Here is a 23944-nt window from a genome sequence, read left to right on the forward strand (position 1 = left end):
TCTCTACTTAATGCAAACTGGATCTCACATATGTATTACTGTGCTTCTCCCACACTGTGGTTTATCCATTTTGCATATACTAATGTGTTTATGATGGAGAGAAGCCCCCAGTTAAATAAAGCAGCACATGTGCTTTGCTTCATTGTAAATTCAAATCACGCCCTGAGAGGAAACCCACAATTTATCCAATAAAGCTTTGTGTCAAACCTGCACAGATTAGATATGTAACTTATATAATAAACATGTAAAAATGGTCAAAGCTAATTTTGTGCCCCGCAGTGCACACATTACACACATACATACACACGCTCCCCTGAGGCGATGCAAGACGTGATTTTGACTGACATTCAAATTAAGGTAATGTTTTTCATGCCGGCTACTCCGAGGCGCACATCTGGGAGAGATGTGATGACAAAGAGTGCAGAGAAGATGATGAATGACATCGCTAGCCCGCGCCGTGCTCCCAAACCACTGAACGATTGCCCACTCAAAGACCTGTGAGCCTGATGCAAGTGGCCAGGTGGAGGCGTGGATACACTCTGATTCATATGCAGCTAAAAGACTGCAGGAGAGTGATGAATGCTATGATAGATGCTAATACTCTGAGGGACTCTGTGGGTACTGCAGGTCTGATTTGTGATGGTCTTTTCAGGGGATATGCTGCCAGATTACCAATTTGAATGGTGGTTAACTTAAAGATGCAACTTATTGTGTCTTCTTAACTCTAAGTTTTTTATTTTCATGTTTTGCTGAATACTGTTATCCATTCTTGCTTGTAAAATACTCTCATTTAGAGCCTTGAGGAGCACTGTGATCACAGGAAACACAATTACACCCGACATAAAAGAAACTAAAAGGAAGCACTCTGAGTTACACACATGAACGCTGTTTTTTAGCTGTAGACCAGCAGACAGCAGCACTCTGAAAGAAAATCAAGACCCCCCAAAAAAGAGGAAAAACGGCAGTAATCACCTCATGCATTTGCAGGTTGGTGTTAGGGGCCCTCATCTTGCCATCCAAAGCATTATGGGAATTAGCGGTGTAGTTTTTCAAAGTGCGACTCTCCTTCAAGTGGGCCTGGAGCTTCTCTCTGCGCCTCCTGTAGAGGGAGAGAGAAAAAGGATGATGCATTAGAGGAAGTCAGCAGCGTTACTTTGTATCATGCACAGGTCTGAAAGAAAACCAGACAGTATAACTTGTCAATCATTACTGAAACACTGGCTTTGGATTGTAAAACTGTACACAAGCATATGGATTAAGCATTTGTTGACCCAAGTACACCAAAATCCTTTAACCCTCCTAACATCTATCTTTAGGTTGAAATGATAAGCTCTTCCATTATTTGGAATAAAACAGCCCCAACTGATCAATAGCTGCACTTAAGTTACTTTAGAACAGGAGCCTTGGGACAGTCGCAGGGACTTTGTTTTGGAAAGGAAAGATGCAGAATTACAATATTATAGTTGCACTCTTCTGTTTGGTTTGATCCTGAAAATATCAGGAGTAAAAGTGTAGACTTAGAATGTCAACACGTTCTAACTCCCAACTTCCTACATGCAATCAATGGCCTTTGCTTCAAAATATCACAATATACATAGGTTCCCCTCTCGCGTAGTTTTTTGCTTGCACTCCAGGTTAAGTTGGCCACAATAATTCTTTCAAAATTAAGCTTGCTGAGAAACCTTTCACATTTTATTAGTTTTGTGCATGCGGCAACAATAAACATGGGTTCATGTTGAGACACTGTTGCAATGTGGTTATGTTTAGGCATTAACACATCTTAGTTCAGGAAAAGATCATGGTTTGGGTTTAATTAAGTGTTAATGTTACAGTTGTTCATATGTTACATGACTAATGTAATTTTTGTAATTTAAAAAGCAACATTGATTATTAGTTTCACACAGGAGCAGAAAACATCGGTCTCCTTGGTGGAAGTCCCAGGTATGTATGACCCATCCATTGCCCGGACTGAGATAGCAGTATATATATAAAATACATGGGGCGGCTGTGGCTCAGTGGTAGAGTCGGTCGTCTCACAATCGGAAGGTCAGAGGTTTGATCCCCAGCTCCCTCAGGCTACATGTTGAAGTGTCCTTGGGCAAGACACTGAACCCCAAATTGCTCCCGGTAACGGGTATGAATACCGGTAACAGGTATGAATGTGATAACTGATTGACAGTTGGGCACTTTAGGTACTTGCCTCTGCCATCATTGTGTGAATGTGTGTATGAATGGGTGAATGTGACATGTAGTGTAAAAGCAGCAGAGACTGATCGCAAAGACTAGAAAAGCGCTATATAAGTACAGTATAAGTAACCATATAAGTACAGTCCATTTAGATGCTGGAGAGCATTCAGTAAGGTATCTAAATCTTTATATTATGAAGGGCCAATGACCATTTGACATATAGGATGAGCTGGTAATGAGACAAGCTTTAGAATTCCTGTTCTTTCAATCTGTATAAAATCATGACAGGAAATAGTCCCTTCCTCCCTGTCCAAATTTAATACATGAAGCTTTGAATTGCAGCGCTCTTTGTGACTATTTGAGGCACAGATTTCCCTGGCTAGTTGACTCCATTTGTGATTCCAATGGGTTTTTTATCCTACTTTACTTTTACAAACATCCGTAACATCCCTGTAGGACACGGGTAATAGAAGTCCATTTGCCATTTATCTACAGGACTTTCTCCAATTTTTAAGACCCGTCCACCACTGTACTTTTGAAAAATGAGTCGTTGGCTGAGCAGAATTGCGTTTCACCAGTCTCATGCCCTTGAGGACAGAGGAGAAGAAGAAAGAGAGCTATTGACCCGAGGAGCTTTCTATCTAACTCTCCGATCTCTCCCGCTGCAGCAGTAATAAAAGACTCGGAACTAAACAGTTTATATAACGTACCTTGACTCCGTTTAAGTTTCTGTTAAGACGTTCTGAGTCTAGACTCATTTTTCAGACATGTTTAACTGGTGCTTTGTGCTGTTTATTGCAAAGACTCTGAAGGACTGAAGCCATTGAGTGGATAACACATCCGTTTGACCCTAATCTTGCATTAACACAGACCTGAGTCATCACTAAGAGGCACTGAGATGATCGTTGTAGAGGAGGTGGAATAATTCGACCTCATGGAAGCAGAGGATTGTGATCTGATTCCTCCCATTCATCGAAAAGAAGCTCATGCGGTGTGTTTCTCCGACCACTGTACGTAACATACTCTTAATTATTACGACACCAGTTACCCAAGCTTGTGCGATCACCCTGACCAGGATAAAAAGCCTTTTATCACGACTCCTTTCTGCTGCGCCGGCAGAGACGCTCATTATCTGATAAAGCCAATGAAGCCTTTACAGTCCCTGTCTGGCAGACTCTCTGCTGGATGACAGCGATGTAATGGAGTGTTTACACACAGCATCATGGTAAACTCAAATCCTCTCCACCTCTGTGGCACTTTAATTATATTCTCTCAGAAGAAGGTTGCGACATTTGGTGCGCGCCACTTTTGGAGAAGCTTGAGCTAATACGAAAGATCCATTATCTCTTCTTAAGCCATGACACAATCTGGTTGTTTATTTGAAGCTTAAGCATGCAAACGGGTATGCTTGCTATGGATGATGCTCCCTTTTTGTGTGCCGGATTGTCAACTACCTAGCTGGCAGAGAGAGAGAGTATGTGCTTCCTTTATTATGTTCTCTTATGAGTCTGCCATTAAAGGATGCATTCGTATGGGTGAGTAGGTTGAGCACAGAGCTGCGGTGGGTAATTCTGTCAGATCCTGTGAGCCGAACTATCTGCAGCTCAATATGACAAAGACAAATGAGCTGTTTGTGAACCAGAGGAGGGTCAAGGCGCAGATGGCCCATGCTTCCTTCCAGTGTTTCGGTATCATTATTCTGGAGGACTACAAGTACCTGGGAGTATATATTCTACGCAATAAGCTGTACTTGGCTTAGAATAATGTTTTTACGAGATAATAATGATGTTTTACGAGTCTGCGTTGCTGTCCTATTTCCTGTTGTGTGCTGAGGCAGCGGCCTGAAAGTTGCAGGCGCCGACAGCCTCGGCAGTCTGATCTGCAAGGCCACTGACGTCATATAAGGGTGGAGCTGAACTCTAGCGGGGGTGTCAGAGACAAGTGTGCTGTCAAAGTTACATGTCTCCCACCCACTCCAGCAGAGGAGAGCTCTCAGTGTAACACTCATTACATGGAGATTCACCACAGGAAGACCTTCTTGCCTGTGGCCATCAAACTTTTCAACTCCTCCCTCAGAGTGTCAGACGCTAAGGCTGGACCTTGGACTTATTTCACTCCTGTCAGCAGCTACAACCTCATAATTTATTTACAACTGTGCAATACTGACAGCAAATATTATGAGACTCTTGAGACATATATATATTTATATTGAGGAGTGGGAACTTTCACATGACCAAATATCTTCCCAGGGATCACTGAAGTATCTCTGATTGAAGCTCGAGCTTTTGCAGCACAAAATCAATCAGACCAGTTTGACTGATGTGACTAACCTTCAACTATTTGTAACCAACCTGATCATCTGTAGCCAGTGAAAATTAAATGTATAAAGGGGATATTAAGCTAATATCACTGTGATACCTGTGGAGTAGCTTTGCATAATTTACAGTTAAAAAAAACAAATAATTTTTCTCACACTAGTGCTCTGTGCAGGCCCTCATACAGCCTCTGCTTGAAACGACTCAGTCAGCTCTGTCCCTTTAAGAAACCCCGCCCCTACAAGCCCGCTTTCTTCTGATTGGCCAGAAACCTGGCGTTCACAGCAGCCTGCAGACTGCGCTGAGAAGCCTGGGGATTACTCCAACGTACTTTTACCTACAGATTTGAAACTTCACCCATGTTTAGACATCCAACATTGTAAAATTATGTCTTAAAATGTGAAACAGCATAATACCCGCTCTTTAATTGTCAGATAACTGTAAATCCACGGCAACAACTTTTTTAATCAGTAAAATAAGGTAGAAATAGGTTTTAATGCTATAAATACAGGAATCCACAATTCAGAGTAAAATATAATATTAAGTAGGTGCTCTTTTTGGCCCGCAAAAAAGTGACCTTAAATGTTACGTACTTACAGAAAAAAGCTAAAGGTCTTTACAGACGGGAGTGACACTGGGGGGTTGTGGGGTCTCACTGTGCTCCTCATGTGAATAAACAGGCACACAAGTAATTCGCGAGTAAACGCTAGGCGCTCTACATGTGGTAACCATGGAAACGGCTTCTGTGCACTATTGTATCCCTGCTGGTACAACTGTATTTTCTTCACAGCTAACGTAACATATAGCCTGGCTTAGGTTAAAACTATGATGCATTACCTGAAACATCCACCCTTGCGCCGATGTTCTGCCATGCAAAGGCCCTCCTGTTAATGTCCCTGTAACTGTTTAAAAAGTGGTTATAAAACTCAGGATCAGGATCAAGGATCATTCTTTCATCCTTTGTTTACTACAACGCAACGCGTACAAAAAAGTCCAAGAACTTTCAACTCTGGCAGTGGGCTATGAAAGTGTGCATGTGCGCCAACGGCCTGTCAGATCGCCCGCGCCTCCCTACCGACCTGCTCGCCTCTCATTGAAAATGAATGACAAAGCCTGTCAATCGCCCCCCCCGTCTGAAAAGACCTTAAATCCTTTCAGTGCATTTGAGTTCAACCGTATGTTGACCAAGACATTTTTTGGTCAACCTGGTAGCGACTTGTCAATCAAAAGGTAACCACAGCCTAAAGAATACCCTGCTTTTACTCTAAATGGCACCAAAATTGTCAAAATGGACATTAGGATTTAATTAAAAGGACTTGAAAGAAATGACTAAAGTTATTAATTTCTTGAATGCAGGTGTAAGACACTCCCACACTGTCTTTACTTTCCAGACACAGAAGCTCGACCACTTCTTATAGACAGTCTATGATTTGGACGATGGCACATTTGAAATCCTGTTGTCTCTTCACTGCTGCTTCACTGAACTGTATGACAATTATATCCCTCGAACGAAGAAGACAGACTGCATTAGAAAAGTTTACATAAACTTGTAACTTATATTCAACATTGAGTGAGTTTGAAGTCTGCATACGCCACAGACATCCACGGAAACGTCTTTCCTGTGAGGTTTGGTCAGCCGCTTTTTTGTGCCTTGTCTGCATGTTTATCTCTTAAACATGGAAATACATTCGATTTTAAGTTGGCACACTAACCTCATTGTCACTGGGTCAGAGGGAAGACAATAAGAGGACAATGTGTCACCCTGCAAATCTGCATGTTGCCCTTTAAAGAGCAATGACGACAGCAGGAACTGAAGAATCCTTTGTGTCTCTTTTTGGCTGTATTTTGTCTGGCTCTTTTCTCCCCCTCAGTGTTAGAAATCCTTTGGCTTTATCTTTATTCAGGTCACTCGGATTTGCATGAACACTTCCTCCCGATCTGTGTGCATCTTCTCCACGGAACAAGCCCTGACTCAATTACAGATTCTTTGAAAGTGCCTGTCCATCACGCCTTGATCCGATTATCTTGTTGTCAGGCTGCCCACTCACTCACATCATTATATTACAGAGGGAAGCCTATGGAATTACAGTGCCATCTATTACAGCCTGCTCCACGGTCCATATACTCGGAATGACAGACTGCCGCTACATCCCGGATGTTTGACCCACCCTGTTGAGAAAAAGAACCTCTCGAGGCGATGCTGTGCAAAGTCCTCACTGCCAGGATTTGGGCCATTCATATGCCAATTAATGTGCACACGGAGCATGCACTGCAGAAATATGCAGATAGGGAGAGAGAGGGACAGGACGGAGGCAGAGAGAGGGAGTGCACGAGCCACACAAGCTGACCTTTGTGCTATAATGGGCGATGAATATGTGTGTGCTCATAATGAGATTTACAAATTGTTGCAAATATCCGGTCTGGGATTTGGTTCAAAGTGTTTGATGCCTCAACGTGTTCCATCGGCCTTCACTAAATGAACAAAATGTCTCCTTGGGCATTTCGTCTGCCCACACCCAACTGGGCTTCTGACCAAATGATGAAACATTTTGCTTACTTTAGGTCTTATGGCAGCTTTTACCCGAGATACTAACGTCAAAGTAAGTTTGAAAGTTTGAAGATCATTCGAGTAACTTTCAGTTCAAATTAAAGCACACCAAAAAATGCTGGGACAAAATGACATGTCACCAAAGCTAATTTACCTGTCAGTTTATTCATGGGAAAAATATGAGCCCACCTTGAACTTTGTGTGTGCACGTGGGTGTGCTCTCTGCTGCTGTTTTGGTTCAAAGTCTTTTTGCACATTGATTTGTGTTTCTTATCCTCATCCGTGGAGCGAGAGCTGAAGGAAACACGATTTACAGGTGACCGAGACCCTTACCTAAGACTGAAAACACTGTTGTTCCATATTTGATATGTGTGGTGTTACAATTAAATCATCACGTTCTCGTCCAATACAGACGCTTTGTCACGGCACCCCTAAGGTAGGGTCTGTTTAGGGTCTGTTTTAAGGTACCCAACAAAGCGTTTTTTAATGTCTGTTTACTTCCTTTTGAACACATTGCTAACACAATATGAATACTGTTTGGGTATATTTGGGCACATCATAACATACTTGGTTAAGTTTCGGAAAATATCATAGGATTTTTTACAAAGGACTCCAATCCTAGTCTCCCGGGTTAATGTCCTGTGTTGTTTACCAATTGCTGGATGACCAGTGCATTAGCTCTGGGCATCTAATAATGCCCTGGATTGGTTCAGACAAGTTTAAGAAAACTGCTTTTGGACAATCAGGATTTTCAATAAGGGCAACAGAAAGGTTGAGTTTAATTCCCTCCCATATCAGAGACTGCACCAGCTTCAGTATTTTTAAAACAAAGCCTAAAACATGGCTTAAGGCAAACCAGTCATGTGACCACTGATTTTAACCTTTTTAAAGTCACCAGTGAACCTAACGAGCATGTCTTTGGACTATGGGAGGAAGCCGCAGTACCCAGAGAGAACCCACACGTGCACGGGGGGAACATGCAAACTCAACACAGAAAGGCCCACTTCGTCCAAACTTGGGTTCGAAATTAGGAACCTTCTAGCGGTGAAGCGACAGCGCTACTCACGGTACAGCCCGCTGTTAGCTTTATAGCTAACTCTGGCCCAACCGTTGTGTTGTGCACGGCCCCTGTCAAATAAACTGAACTTAATCGTGGTTACTTCAAAGCCTGTTGTGTCTCTTACAAAAGCTAAAGGTTACAATGTGCAACGATATGAGATGCCATGGGTCACGTGAACTTGGTAATGAAAGTGCTGATTATATCATATGTAGAATATTATTTGGAGCCTTGTTTTAATTTGACAGGATAATGCTGTGTTTATATAAAGGTTAATACATTTTAAGGATAATTACAGTATATTATATTACATATTGGGTCTTAATTTGTAGGTCAGGACATCATTAATATTGTTTATGATAAAATAAAAGTAATTGGGACCAGGAAACATGGTGACATACGACTTGCAGAGCAACAATTATGGGTGGTCAGACAATTAGAGATAATGTGAAAAGTTCAGCCATATTGTATTAGTGCTTATTTAAAGTAATAACAGAGAACACACTGTCAGTCCTTATTACTTATTGCACAGCATCAAGAAGACTTTTGGTTAAAACCTTCATATATTATGTTTTGATAAACAGTATATGTACACACAACATATATAAATGTATCTGTGTATGTTTTTTCTGTGTATGCTCTCACTTGTTGCGGCAGTAGAGCGCTATACAAAGGGTTCCCAGGAGGCTGATTGCCATGGCGATGGAGGTGATTGACAGCACCTGTCTCTTGTACACCTCTTTGCTCTCTGTGGGGAAACAAAACAACAGGAAGGAGCAACATTAATGTCTGAACAACACATTGTTTGGAACTAAAGTCATATATCACTTAAATATCCATCAGAATGTGGGCGTGAGAGAGACACAGAGAGGACGGAGAGAAGAAGATGCAGGTTTTTATGAATATTTCTGTATAAATGAGCGTATATCTGCTGAGATCCCAAAGCCAATATTCAGAATTAATATTCATTAATTACAGTACTGAAAACCATTCACCATAACACATAATTAAACACAGTTTTGAGGTCTGTACTTCCAGCTTTTAATTTGAAATATCATTGTTTACAGCACCTCAACAGCCGTTTCAAATCATCAGACCACCAGTTGTAGTGCAACAGCTCTCCGGGGCTGTTCAGTATATGCCTCGCAGATGCGTTCTCGTATAAGTGTAATTATTTTCGTGATAAATAAAGCAAATTAAACCGATATAAAACAACAACTCAAAAGCCATTTCGCAAAACACAAACACCCATTTACAATCCTCCAGCAGCACCTGCTCTTCTTAGTTACCGCACGGCCCTCGCAGCTCATTTTATCAGCTCTACCACATCGAGTAATGGTCCAGTAGACGTCGACTGCCTTTGAAATGGATGCCACATGTAATGGAGCTTGAATACGTGGAGACAAGAAGAGTTATTGCACGGACGGACGCCATTAGCGGAGAAAAATAGAGGCTGTCTTGTTTGCTACGAACAAGTAAATCATAGTTGCCTTCAGATGCATTAATAGGCGATCAATCAAGTTTTATTTAGCGAGGCTGAGGCCTTGGAAAAGCAGGGAGATGACACGAGGAGTTGGGGTTTTACATTGAGGTGATTGAGACAAATTTGAATGGTCACTTAAAAATAGATACTTTACAGCTGCATCCTACAAAGGTAACCTTTTTGGCTACAACTGCACTGCATCCTGCATCCTGGCAGCAGCCAATGAGGGAAAGCGTTACAAATTCACGACCGCATCAAGATTCTCAAGCCTGTCTGGGAATTCATACCGGGCATCTCTCTGCAGAAGCTTACCGCTGTAGCCTTTAAGCTACTGATGCCCACACAGATATTACATAACCAGTCATAGGTGCAGTTTGTCATACATAATCCCTGAAATAACCAAGGCCTCAGAGTCTATTAGTGCATTGTCAGTGCATCTTTTCCTCTCCGCCGTGTCCTCGTTTCTCTCTCTCCCGCTATGTCTAAGTTATGTTTGGGGCCAGTGTTGTTTTGATGCCGCTAATCAGCCTTAGTCATCACATTGGCTCATTGGCTATAATTATATCATTAGAGGGAGCTGGGGGCTGTCCTACGGGAACACCCTGAGGTCGGATACAGGGAAGGCAGAGAAACAGACAGGCAGAGAGAGAGAGAGAGAGGGAGGGATGGGGTGATAAAAAAGACACACGAGGAGGAATGAGATAGGAGGAGGTTGCAGAGGGGAGGCTGGGTGCTGTAGCGATGCAAATGGCCAAGAAAGCGTCTTAAAATATAAAAGCAGAGGATGCAATGGATTAACCGTCCGACTGCCATATTTGCGGCCTAAGAAACGCAGCAAATTTAAGGTCCATTCACGAGCTTTTCTGCACTGACCTCGAAAAATGAGCAATCAACATCAACTGAAATCTGTGAGAAAAGTTAAAAGCTCCAGCAAAAGCAATTAAGTGGAGTTTGGATTATGTTCTCAAATTATAAAACGGTTTTCACAGGTTATGTGGAAATAAAACTGAGCCGTTATCATTTGCAAGCTTGAAGGTTTTTTATGATTCTTTATACTCTTATGTTGTTGTTATTACATCCTGACTGTGATAAACAGTACTCTATGTGGGTTGGTCATGATGCAGTGTTATCAGAGCTGATAGAGATTGTCAATACATGTCAGCAAACGGCCAAAAGCTGCATATGTTTTATCTTTAAGGCCTTTTTGACTTGTTTGCAGAACTTCTGTTTTTGTAGGTTGGTGTTTTTTCATGTCATTTAATGTTGTAATCTCGAAGATCTCTGTTTTGTTCTCTTTGGCGGCACCTGTGGCGACAAACGGTAATTGCGGGAGCACACTCCCCAGATATCCAGACAGTGTTGCATGTGTGACGCCCACAGTTAGCTCCGGTTGTAACTCTTGATTTTCCTCGCTGACGGTCGCTTTCCTTTTTAGACTGTTTGCCTTCATCTACGCGTCGAATTTGTTTGTTTTTCTTTGGATTTTCTCTTATAATTAGGGCCCGAGCACCGAAGGCGGTGCGAGAACCTCTTGAAATTGAAGGAATTATTATTCTTTCTTTGTTTGTTTGTTTCTTTGTTTGTTTGTTTGTTTGTTTGTTTCTGGTGCCAAATGAATCGCATATTTGGCGGCTTTAACATGCCCCAAAACTCATCAAATTTGGACTGTGCATCAGGGCTGGTGAAAAATTTGATATTTTGTGGGTTTCGCAGATGACTGTTGCAAAATGGCTCCATAGCGCCCCCTAGAAATTTTCAAAAACGCCTCCCCATAGAGGTTACTTTCACCTAGGTGTATGAAATTTGGTAAGCATATTGAACAGCCCAAGACGCACTAAAAAGCCTCTTGCACCCATACCTCAAATCAAACAGGAAGTCAGCCATTTTGCTTTGAATTTCAAAATAAGACGTGTTTTTGGCGATTTCCAGGGGTCATACTTTAACGAACTCCTCCTAGGGACTTCCTCCCAGACTTTTCAAAGTCGCTCAGTTTATTGACAACACATTGAAGATTAAAAGTTATCAAAAGCTTGAGTTTTTGAGAATGGGCGTGGCCTTGGCTGGGAGTCAAAGTCTGATGTTTTTTGGGCAAAATGCCAAAAAATGAAAATCACTGTTACTCTCACATACAGTCTTCTATCCTCTTCATATTTCACATGTCAGACAAGAATCCCAGCCCCAACACAATTACAGGAAAATATTTCCCATCAGGCCTAGCGCCCGCTACTGGAAACAGGAAGTGACATGTTTTACTCTACAAGCCCCTCCTCCAAGGTGGTAAAACATATTAACCTCAAATTCATGTCAGGAAACTCTTAAGACCTTGATTAAGGTTTGTGAGAAAACTTGTTCAGGTTACAACAGAGGGCGTGACCCTGGCGGCGCCACGAATATAACCTTCGCCATGATGCCTCGCCATAACATTTAGGCATTGATAACTCGTCCGTACTTCATCCTGTCTGCACCAAATTTCACATGCTTGATCAGAGTCCCGCCCTGAACAGATCTACACACTCCTTTCCTTACCAATCCTATAGCGCCACCCACTGGTGACAGCCTGTATCAACTCTCATATACATTGTCCAATCTCCACCAAATTTCACAGGTTTGATGAGGGTACCGCCCTGAACACATCTACATATACATTTTTCACTCAAAGTCATAGCGCCACCTACTGGGCAGAGCCAGTACTAACTCTCACATACATTGTCCGATCAGCTCCAAATTTCACAGGTTTGATGAGGGTACTGCCCTGAACACATCTACATATACATTTTTCACTCATACTGATAGCGCCACCTACTGGGCAGAGCCTGTATCAACTCTCATATACATTGTCTGATTTTCTCCAAATGTCACAGGTTTCATGAGGGTACTGCCCTGAACACATCTGCATATTCATTTTTCGCTCATAGTCACAGTGCCACCTACTGGTAAGAGCCAGTAGTAACTCTCATATACAACGTTCAATCAGCTTGAAATTTCCTATGTATGGTTACAGTGTCGGACTGAACAGTTCTACATAATCATTTTTCGCTCATAGTCATAGCGCCACCTACTGGTAAGAGCCAGTACTAACTCTGACATAGATTGTCCGATCAGCTCCTTATTTCGCATGCATGATAACAGTCTCGGCCTGCACAGGTCTACATATGAATTTTTTTTCGCTCATACTCTTAGCGCCACCTACTGGTAAGAGCCAGTACTACCTGTCACATACAATGTTATATCAGCTTCAAATTTCACATGCACGATTATAGTCTCGGCCTGAACAGATCTCCATAGGAATTTGGGTGATGCTGACAGCAGCCCCTACTGGTGGACAGCCTGTGGCTACAGCACATCCTGTGCTTCATGCACACCCCGCTTCTGAGGTGCACCCCGTGTCTGCAGCACACCCCGCGGCCGCGACAAGCCCCAACGTGGCCACGGGTGCGAGGGCCCGTTCATCGCCGCTTGCGGCTTTAATTGAAGTTGTATCCGTAGTCATTGATCTTTTCTTTGTTCGTTCAGCCATAGTAGATTACTGTTTACTCGCAACACTTGCAGAGACCGGAAAGCAGCCGCTTAGGTCCGCCTACCCTCTCTGGCAGACCAACCACTGCTGGTTGATGCAGTCACCTAATACTGCGAAGGCTTTCATCAATGAGCCATAAGCTCAATCACCATTGTGTTACCTCATAGTGACTTAAAAGGCATTTATTTAAATGAAAATCTTCCAGATTATTACTTTAAGATTAGAAAATGATCTAATTTGTAACAAATTTAGAATGCATTGACAAACGATACATCTTGCAGACAGGTCGTAAGAGCAGAAAATGCTTTTAGTTTTGGTAGAGTACTTTTTTGCACGTAATCTGGCAGACATGGTGAAAGGAAGGGCGGAAGGGGTGATGGAAGAAAGTGTTGGAGGTGAGGAGTATGGATGGAAGTTTTTTATCCACGTTTTGAGGTGCAATTTTCGTTTAAGGCCGAAAAATAGGAGAGAAACACTTTGCAGAGGTGTTTTTCAAGTTGACTGAGATGGAAAATAGATGCTGCCTTGAGACTCTGAACAAAAGGTGATAGAAACAGACATTTTCAAATGAAAGGTGATGCTGGGGATTTAGATAAAAGACGGGGAAAGGGATTTAGCAAAAAAATACAGTTCTAGCAGGGGATGACTGTTTTGAAATACTGATCTGAGTGAAAATGTCACACAGATATATCAGAAGTTCACACACACACGCACACACGTGAGTTTGTGTGCAGAAGTTGGGTACAGTGCGTACAGTCAGGCGCGTTATGCATGCAGCGCGCTTGGTCTGAGACCATCATAAATTTATCGCCAAGGTCAAGAAGTACTTCAACCTCCCACGTCCTTGTTTGGACACACCTCCTGTATGCACAAACACGCGCTCTTAATGTGAATAAATCATACAGCTGCAGAGAGGAAAGGCACATTCATGTTCCATCTGTGCGGCCGAGAGGTCACATCTTCTATTTATTCCCCTCTTTAAACCTGCAGTCGCGCCCGGCAGTAGTCCCGCTCTCTTATTTACAGCAACACAGTTGAGAAATATGATTAATATTTTACACTAAAGGTGGAAGCGGCGGTGTTTCAGAGGCGTGGCAGTGACCCACTGTACAGCAGTCATATACTGTACACTGAGAGTGTGTTTACAGCAGCCATGTTTTCATACAGGTTGGCTGACTGTAAAGAGAGAAATCAATAAGTGATGCGGTGAAATACCCTTTCACAGGAACGATTTAAGGCTCCAGCTTTTATTGCTTTTACTGTACTATTTATTGTTTAATATAAAACCCAAACACATACTGATACTGCCAGCTGAAGGGCTGACACAACACGAGGGCTGATCCTTCAAAATCTTTAATCCATTTATCACTGATAACAAGACACCACAGAGATATCTCTCTCTGACGTGGGAGCTACATGCATCCATTTGTCAAACTGTGTTTAAGGGTCGACTCAACCAAATTTTAAGAAAGGAAGCATCTCACATAAAATGTTTTAAAATAACTGCCTCCTGGATTTCTGACTGCACCACAATTCAGTGGAAGCTAATGGAAATGTTTCCACTCAAACAAGTGACAATCAGACAACCCAGTATCATGTCAAAGCGTGTAATAGAGCCGCCGGTTTTTGACAGGAATAGCGTGTCAGTTTCACTTTGCGTCCCAACTGTGCATGAAAAGCCGTCGCAACATTTACGAAGGTCCAGAAGCAGCAGCGAGAGCAGCCAAGTCCATGTGTGAGGGATACACAGGAGCCATTTTGTAAGTCGTGGCCCCATGTGTCTCATGTCTTGTTTTACTTCCTGCCTTTGCGTGTTTTCCCGCCTTTAAGATTGCGTGCCCTGCCCTCATTGTTTTCACCTGTGCTGATTAGTCTCACCTGTCCCTGATTACCCTGTATATGTTTAGTCACTGTGTTCCCACCCTTCTCTGCTAGTTTGTCGTCGTCTTTCATCGTGAAACCACCGTGGATTATCTTCCTGGCTCCTGTGTTTTTCGCCTGTGTTGTTGGACTTTAAGTTGGACCCTGTTGGATTTTGAACCTGGACTCTTTAAGCTCTTTTGGGGTTTTTTGCCTTGTCTGTTGTTTTATTGAATAAATCCCGGGTGCTCTACCTTTTTTTGAAATCTCAAAACTTGACAAAAGTTGATACTCAAGGTAGATTTTTTTAAAGGAAGTAAACCAAACCATATTTTCCCCCTATATATAACTGAGTAACATTTTGCATAAACCTTAACAGACTGTGACATGACATGCATGTTCATTTTTGCTTACTTGACTGCATTATCAAACCAAAGCATGTAATGCTGATAGCTTGTCAGTGTCACATTTTGCCCTGCCAAGGTGTGAAAAGTAAAACTTTGACCAGTGGGCAGAGCTGTGACGGTAACCACAGTCCGCAATACAGCGGTTATGTGACACCATGTTGCTGATGCATTAAAATCTAAAGGGATGCAGCTCATCTTTCCCATACAGAACGATACATTGTGAACTACAAACTGGTTGTTGTTCAGTAATAAGCAAACCTTGCTGTCAGAGCACCGCTGTTTCTTCCCTCTATGCATCTAATTGGCGCAGATGAGCCTGTGTGCAGTCTCGCAACATGCTAGTTTCGCTGCTACAACAACAACTAGCCCGTCGCCACGGATTTCATTTCAACTATTAAGGATACGAACGTAGCAGTGATAATAACCTCGCGTTTCCACTGCTCATGCTGTGTTCACTCATGTCGATGATGTTTTACCGTCTCGGGGATGCGCAGGGGTGAAATGCCACACTATACTAGCAGTACGTACTGATTTGGCCAAAATGTAGTATGCAGTTTGCAAACAAAAGCAACATGTGCAGTACGCCAAAAATACCCGGATGTCTTACTGATTCGGAAAAAATCTCCAGTATGCATCAGACCACTCTGCCTCGCCGACTGTATCCCACAATGCAAAGCGCTGGAACATCACAAAGGCAGTTGAAATGGCAGACAGCAGCATTCCAGCAGAAGGGGGCGCTATAGCTAAAGAAGCAGCGGTTACTATTGGCGGGCTATTGTTTACTTCCGCTTTCCAAAACCGGAAACTGGTGCCTGGCGTAGCGTACTGCAAAATAAATTGGAACAGCTCCTTACTACATACCACAGCCAATGTATGTAGTATATAGTATCGTTAGTGTTTCACCGAGGTTATAAAAATACAGTACTGTCACAGCATGATTTGGAAAGGTAGAAACCTTTGTAGTAACTGTATTAAAAAGCAGTAGAACACACCGAGATCTCAAAATCCAGCCAATTAAAGGCTAAACTTTCTGCATGGCTAGATGCCACTGAAAAAGTAATGTAATAAGTTTAACCGACAATTTCAACAACTAAAAAAAACTTGAATGATAAGCTCTCTTTCATCGCAAAGACGCAAATAAACAGAGAGTTTGTGATTCGGCCCCTCGGGTCAATAAGGCCTGACTGGATCAGGCTCTTTAAAATGATCCAAAACCACATCTTTTCAACTGTCTTATTAAGAAGTGACTTTTCATTTTCCATCTCGGCGATATAAGAATATGCAACCTTTACTTAACTGACAGGCAGTGCCAGGTCTGTGAGTCATTCAAGGCTTTTATCTCATGTTTTGGACATATGGACGCGTCAGATTGCTGGCAGACACTGACACAGTCAAGGTCTGCCACAGATATTAGGTTAAAGTTTATTAAATTGTGTTGCATTTGTACAATTATGAATTCAACTGAGGCCTCTAGTTTGAGGGCAGTAAAATCTAATGTTTAGTGGCAGCACGCTGGAATCGGTTCAAGCCTGACATAGAGGCACAATCTGCATAAATGATGGTAAAGGTCAGTTCTGGCTGACTGCGACACAGACAAACTATCACAGCAGCATAACACACGGATAGTTAGACTCGATCCCAGCTGAGCGTGATGTTTTTTTAGATCGATAAGGTTTCAAGTTGTGGTAATATTTGCAGCCTTAGGAGAGATGAAATATCATGGACTGGAGGCACAAAATAAAAAATATCTTCTAATAAAGAGAATATAGTGTAAATGCAAACAAAACAAGTAACTTTTCTATAAAGTTACTTATGGATATAACCTTCGTAGGGCTCAAAGAAATGAGAGAGAACGCTTGGTGGACTCTACAGATGCTGTGCAGAAATGTAACCAACCATTGTAACCAATTGGTAGACAGGCGTACATAACATAATCTAAGACATTTTTCACTGTAAAATATAATAAGGACCCTTAAAAGTACACCAGTAAGCAGGAAAAGGAAGTACTAGAAGGCCCCCTATCTGCTTTGTGTCCCCACCAAATCACTGTTACATTCTGACCTGTTTTATTATTTCATATTATGGATTGAATTATATTATTCTACAGTATTCAATATCTCCTCATGATTGCCTTGCGCTCAATATTGATTTCATCAGGCTTTATCTTTTTTCCTTTACTGTATCATATCTCGTGTGTCTAACTGCACAACACTGTACTTAATCAATACAGAGTTAGATACTTCATATGTGGTTTACTTTATGTGCTGGCTGTCATGTTACTGTTCATGACCCTTAAACGAGAACAATGTAGGCCAACTGGATTAGTAAAAGCCCAAACTGGACTTGAGGTGAACCTCCCAGTGTGGGGTGCGATACCAGCTCTGTTTTAATACATCACAGCTCCCTGTCTGCGCCACGAGCAGCTGAGATTGACAGAGACGGATAAAAGAGGGGAATGACATAACAAGAGCCGGGAGATCAGAGGACGCAGGCAGAGCGGGATGGGATTCTCCGGCAGACTCCTCACAGCCCTGAGCGTTACACTTTCCATGTGCGGCGCAGACTGCTGATGGAGGATTAAACCTTTATTTATGCAGGTCTGCTGTGCTAGAGTAAGCATGCTCTCTTGGCTGGTCACGGTCCTTTCCCTCTATTTCTCGGATGGCTTTATTCGCCCATTTACATGCTGAGTATATTCAGGTGACTCCGGCTACTGTTCCAGCTGGTAATTTTCTTACTTTGTGTCTTTCTTTTCTTCCTCTCACACATTCTCTTTTGCGCCTTGCTCTGGAAGAGGTCATACAAACTTTCAGTTCTTTCTGAGACTGTATTGTAACTTATTATACTGTATGTTGGTGTTAGCTAGACACCTGCTAACAAAGACCACATCACCACCGTGCTCACTGGTCTTTACTAGCATCCAGCCTGGGATTGAATGTGTTTATGTGCCACATCTTGCACATCCGACCTTTGACCCCCTCAAATGTCTTCTGCGTTTCTGGTTATCTACACAGGGATGGTTAAAAGTACACACATTCTTTACCTGAGTGGAAGTAAAGAGTGCAAAGAGCTAGTAACCGGCAGTTAGCATGCAAGCGCAACGGTAACTGGCGGTTAGCATGTTAGCGCAAAGGTAACCGTTATGCTTTCGGTGTTAGCTCGGCGGGGTGGTCATGTGCTCGCACGAGAGAGTGAGAGTGAGCTTCTGGTGACGAAGAGCCCAGGAGGAGGGGCCCAGTTTGAATGTGTTGTTTACAAAGTGCAAGTAAAAATCCTACTTATTATAGCTTTAAGTAGGGTTATGAAGTATTTGTACTTTGTGACCTCTTCATCAAAGATAATCCAAACTCAATCTGATGGCTGTGGTCCACGCTCAAACACAAGTAGTATAAAGCTGTTGCTATGTTGGACACTGTACCGAGTAACCACCTCCCTCTCACTGTAGAACTATGGAAGCTTCAAAGGCCATGCTAACTTTTAAAGACATGCAGAACTGGCTTTTCACGCCCCAGTGTGCCTTCTATTTCTGTGTCACTTGTCCTGAGACGACAGATTTGTAATGTTGCGATGAACGTTGTGCGTCACTGTGGTCAATTTATGTCGTGTGGTGCTTTATAAATAATGCAACTTGACTTTTTGGATGCAGAAAACTTAAAAATGGGGACAATTCTCTGGTGATGAAGAAATGAGCTTCACTAAAGCCCAAGAATCTTTTTATCAACTGCAACCGCATGCAAACCACTCGCGATTTATCCGTCAAATCTGTGACATAGACATTTTGAACCCCTCAATAATTGGGGCATGATATCTCGACACCTGACAAGTAATTCTTCAAGCAAAAACCTGTTATTCTACCCCCGTGTGCACAGAGAGTACAGCAAGCACAGAACTTGTTGTGCTGTTTGATTGAAAAGTGATCTCTGGGAAGACACCACAGTGATTTCTGCTTGTCTGTCTCTCTTCCCTCCTGTAACTCTTCTTATCATTGAATAGCACAGGCCCAATATTTCTCAGTCAAGATAAGTTTCCATCCCGTAGTCGTCAAAGTCAACGCGGTGAAATAAAACTTCTCTGTCTCAGCTCCACATGTGAAAGACAATCGAATGACATGAATGTCACTCTCCCATCACTGCTGTCACGATACATCCAAATGTAGATGTGTCCATTCATCTTCACTCTGCTTAGCTTCCTTCCAGCTTAAACACACCTTAAATGCAACCAGACGAAAATTGAAAATCAACATGACTTAAAATCCATCCCAACCCAAAAAATAGCTGCCTGTAACACTTTGCTCCAACATCGATTTACAACCCGCTGGAACATCTTCCAGTCAGAGCTCAGTGATCTCTGATGGAATGGAAATATTGATGCACACATGAGTGACTGACTAGATACAGTAAAAAAAAGAAGAAAAGTCTCCTCTTTTTGGCCAGCCATATAAAAAATGTATAAAGAGGAAGGCTGGAGCGAAGAATGTGTGAATATTAGTCTTGGGTGGGTGGTGCCCTGGGTGGAGAGACCTCAACCTCCAGACATTTCTTTCATATTCATGCACCCCGTATCTTAATAATGTGTCCAAACACAGTATGTCATATGCTGTGTTCGAAATGCCATACTATACTAGCAGTATGTACTGATGTGGCCAAAATGTAGTATGCAGTATGCAAACAAAAGCGCAATCTCCAGTATGCATCGGACCAGTCTACCTCGCCTACTGTATCCCACAATGCAAAGCACTGGAACGTCAAAAACGGCAGTTGAAGTGACAGACAGCAGCAGCATTCCAGCAGAAGGGGGCGCTATAGCTAAAGAAGCAGCGGTTATTGTTTACTTCTGCCTGGTGTAGCAAACTGAAAAATGAATTTGAAAAGCTCCTCCAGCTCCCTAAACTTGAAGCCTAAAATGTGGAGCGCCCCCTGCTGACTGGCTGCAGTATAGGTCATAAAGCGCCATGGAAGCTTAAGCAACTGCACTGAGCGCACAATGGGCTTTGTCTCTCTGACCCTTACACATTCTCTGAATCACTGTAATCCTCTTTGTTATAACACAAATCCTCCTCACACATTTTCTGCCAATCCTGTTTCCAATGTTGTGACCAAGTCACCAAGTCACCAAGTCCCAAGTAGGTCTCAAGTAATTTAGTCCAAGTCTCAAGCAGGTCTCGGGTCATTTTTTCTTGGGCAAGTCAAGGCAAGTCAAGTCACAGGTTATGTCAGGTCAAGTTGAGCCACCCAAGATCCAGCACTCTTTCCTGTAGTATCCGGTCTTTATAAAGAGAAAATAACAGGGTATTAGTAATATTAATGGTAATAATTATATTATTGCCCAATTTATATAACCTGTTGAAAAGGTATGACAATGAATTGTATCTGTATTATCATGGCACAGACGCAGCCATGATGATGGTCTGGTCTGAGACCGTATTGAGGTTTAACGAGTACAACTGATGAGGCTTCTCTTTGGAGAAAAAACATCAGGTAGCTGGGGGCTTTGATGTTGCGTGTTGCCATAGCGAGGAGTTTGACTGACAGCCAATCATGACAGTCGTATATATATATCATGATTCCCAGTTTGCGCTGCACACATACATAGTCATCATGCCTCAAGTCAAGTCGAGTCTCAAGTCATTTATTTTTTGTCAAGTCAAGTCGCAAGTCATCAAAACAGTGACTCGAGCCGACTCGAGTCCAAGTCACCACGTCTCAAGTCCACATCTCTGCCTGTTTCACTCTGAACTCAACTTTCCAGACATAGCCTTCCAACATAAATCAGCATTTGGTATTGTTGACTTACTTAAATTAACTTTCTCATATGTGTTTATTAAATCTGGATCCGTCCTCCCAGCAGCTTTTATTCTTTAAGAGTAAATCTGCCAATAAAGGATATGGCATCATTCGTTATCTAGTTCCACATTTTAGGCCTCCAAATGAGGTTGTGTTTTTTTTCTTTTCATAACTTACCCACTTTTCATGTGATTGCTGAATTTGATTAATAACACAAATCTTTAATAGTCGTATTTCGGTGTATTTCGTTGTATTTTCTACAGAGAAACAGCTTTCAAAGCCGCACACTTTGACAAACCAGGGTTGAGTGTGGGAGGTGCTTATCTATCCGCGCACTGCTTAACACAATGCTGGGGAAGACATTGGCAGGACTAGAGACGTTAGCAAGGCAAAGAAAAAAAAAAGTGGCAGCCTGAACAATGTTGCCGAGGCATAAAACCTCTCACTGAATATAAATGGGAAAACCTGCGAGATAGCTCTGTGGAATAGATCATCTGTCACTGCCAAGTTTGCATAGTCTCAGCAAGTTTCCTGAAAAAAGCTTTTGTTCGTCTGACTGCAAATGCAGCCGTCACGCAGCAGGAAAAAAAGAGGCACGGCGTTGCTTGTTCCTGTGAAATTTCACTTTGACAACATAGAAGCAGCAATGTCAAACCTGGGGGAGGCCAATTTCCCAGATGATCCATTGCTTTTCAATCTGTCTGTGTGGAAAGGGCCCAAATTATACCAATCGAGAAAGTAAAAGGGGGGCTCTAGTTAACAACAAGGATGCACGGCGTTAACTAGAGCTCCTCAGCTGTGATACCTGACACAGAGCCTGTTAGAGGCGCCAAGAACAGGAGAGAGAGGAGGCCTGGCAATGACGAGGAGGAGCCGCTGGCATCCTCCCTGCGCAGCCTCGCAGGAACGCACACACACGGACATTCAACACACCATCACTGAAAGAATCTCATCTCACTCACATCGGCGACCGCTAAGCACTCCAGAAACACGCTCTTGAACATGTGCCATGCATGTGCGCACACACACACACGTACTAATGAGGAGTGCATTTGTTAACAGTGCCAACATCATAAAAACTCCCTCACTGTACCCCTGCCTGCCTCTCTGTTCTCACTGTTTCCAAGGAGACTGCAGCACATTGGTATTCTGAAGGGACACTTCATAAGCAATTGTGAGAGAAAGAGAGGGAGAGCGCGAAAGGAAAGAGAGAGAGAGAGAGCATAAAGATGGAGATGGAAGTAAATACATGTGTGCAGAGAGAGGAGAGAGTGATAAAGACAGTGGCTAATACTTCAAAGAAATGCAGTGCAGCGTGTGCACAGAGAAAGGTTGATGGGTGTGAATATAGGAATGAGCACTCATATTGATGCCATTTGTCTTTGTTGTCCCCGTGGCCGCTGATATACCGCTGCCATATGCGATTACCGACGTCCGCGTCTGGGTGTCACAAACGATGCATGTACTGTATGTAAGTAATCACACGGCACAGTGTCGATCTAATGTGAAACCCTGTGATGTTTACAGTCGTGACCCGTGCAGATGAGAGACAAGAAAAGCTTCCTTACCCATAAACTCGATGCCCAAGTGATCTGTCGTTCCAGGCAGCACGGAGGAGAGGGGGGGAGAGAGAGAGAGAGGGGAGGGGGAGAAGAGAGGGAGAGAAAAGGAGTTATTATTAAGAACAGTGTGCGTTAGCATTGTGTCACAGCGAATAGCCAGATCATTACTGACTTGTTCTTTCACTGAAGCTGCTGTATGCATATTTTATCCGCTGTCACATGGAGTCAGGAGGCACATGCTCGTAATGATACAAGAAAGACACACACATATGGATACACACTTGCCCTTCTGTATTAGGACCCTCTGTGATGATGATGAGGCTTTCCCTGACTCTGTAATGAACCTTGACCTGATTTTCACCTTCATTTCTCAAACAGTTTTAAAGTCAGATACTAGCATTAACGAATGAGGCCACTATGCCCCACAGAGGGCTTCAAAAAAACGTGCTTCTTCTGTTTTATTGCACAGCTTCTCCTTCTTCTTAAAACCTTGTGTTTTGATTACCCACAATGCATCTCAAGGGCTGACAGCAGGGGTGTCTTGCCAGTAGTGGTCCCTATTATCAATGCCAAGTCTTCACAAGTAAGAAGTGTCAAAGTATGCACACAAAAAACAATCCTGTTGCATGTGACCTTAATGCACAAGACCTTACAGTGTATAAAGAACCTTAAACAATTTAATGTTACGCTGCACCAGCCTCCTATAGCACCTTCAGCATTGTTGAACCCATATAAACAGCTAAAAATGCAGGCTCTTAAAGGAGCAATTCGCCCCTGGAAAAAGGGGTCACTGTCAGTCAAAGCTGGTGTTCTCTGTAATCAATAGAATCAATAATATTTGAAATTGTCGCCATAGCTGTGGAGAAAGTTGTACAAACAGCTCGTGGTTTCGCCCTTTCTACATTCCTACAACTCCCAGCGTGCATTGCGCCCCTTCATCTGAAAGGAGGAGATGCTGGAGTGAAATACTACCGTTTTCCCTGCAGGCAATGACTCAGAGCGGTACAGAATCCGAAATACAACGAGAATATACCGGTAGATCGTCTCAAAAGTCTTCATGTCTGCAGTCTACATTGCAAACCTGATGATTTTGATCGAGACATGTAGGCGGGCGTCCTAGATTCAGGAAGTGTAGTTTAGCGAGCTCCCTGGCCTTTTTTCTCAGGGCCCATTGGAGAAGCGGATAGCGCCCACAGAGTGAAATTGCATTTTTCTACCATAATAA

The 23944-nt window shown here is 42.8% G+C and overlaps 1 protein-coding gene across 1 annotated transcript in view; it reads right to left on the reverse strand.

Annotated features, from left to right (window-relative positions):
* LOC138588213 (pro-neuregulin-3, membrane-bound isoform) overlaps positions 1-23944 on the reverse strand; it is a 405775-nt gene that overhangs the window by 21087 nt on the left and 360744 nt on the right. Inside the window, exons 4-6 of the mRNA XM_069658163.1 lie at positions 22726-22749; positions 8753-8855; positions 973-1099 (exon numbers count right to left, since the gene is read on the reverse strand). Coding sequence (XP_069514264.1) covers positions 973-1099; positions 8753-8855; positions 22726-22749 — 254 coding nt within the window. The remainder of the gene's footprint in view (positions 1-972; positions 1100-8752; positions 8856-22725; positions 22750-23944) is intronic.

This window comes from Semicossyphus pulcher, unplaced genomic scaffold, assembly GCF_022749685.1.
Source record: "Semicossyphus pulcher isolate SPU_LCO1_2020_fin unplaced genomic scaffold, fSemPul1.0.p SCAF_12, whole genome shotgun sequence".
NCBI classification, from domain to species: domain Eukaryota; kingdom Metazoa; phylum Chordata; class Actinopteri; order Labriformes; family Labridae; genus Semicossyphus; species Semicossyphus pulcher.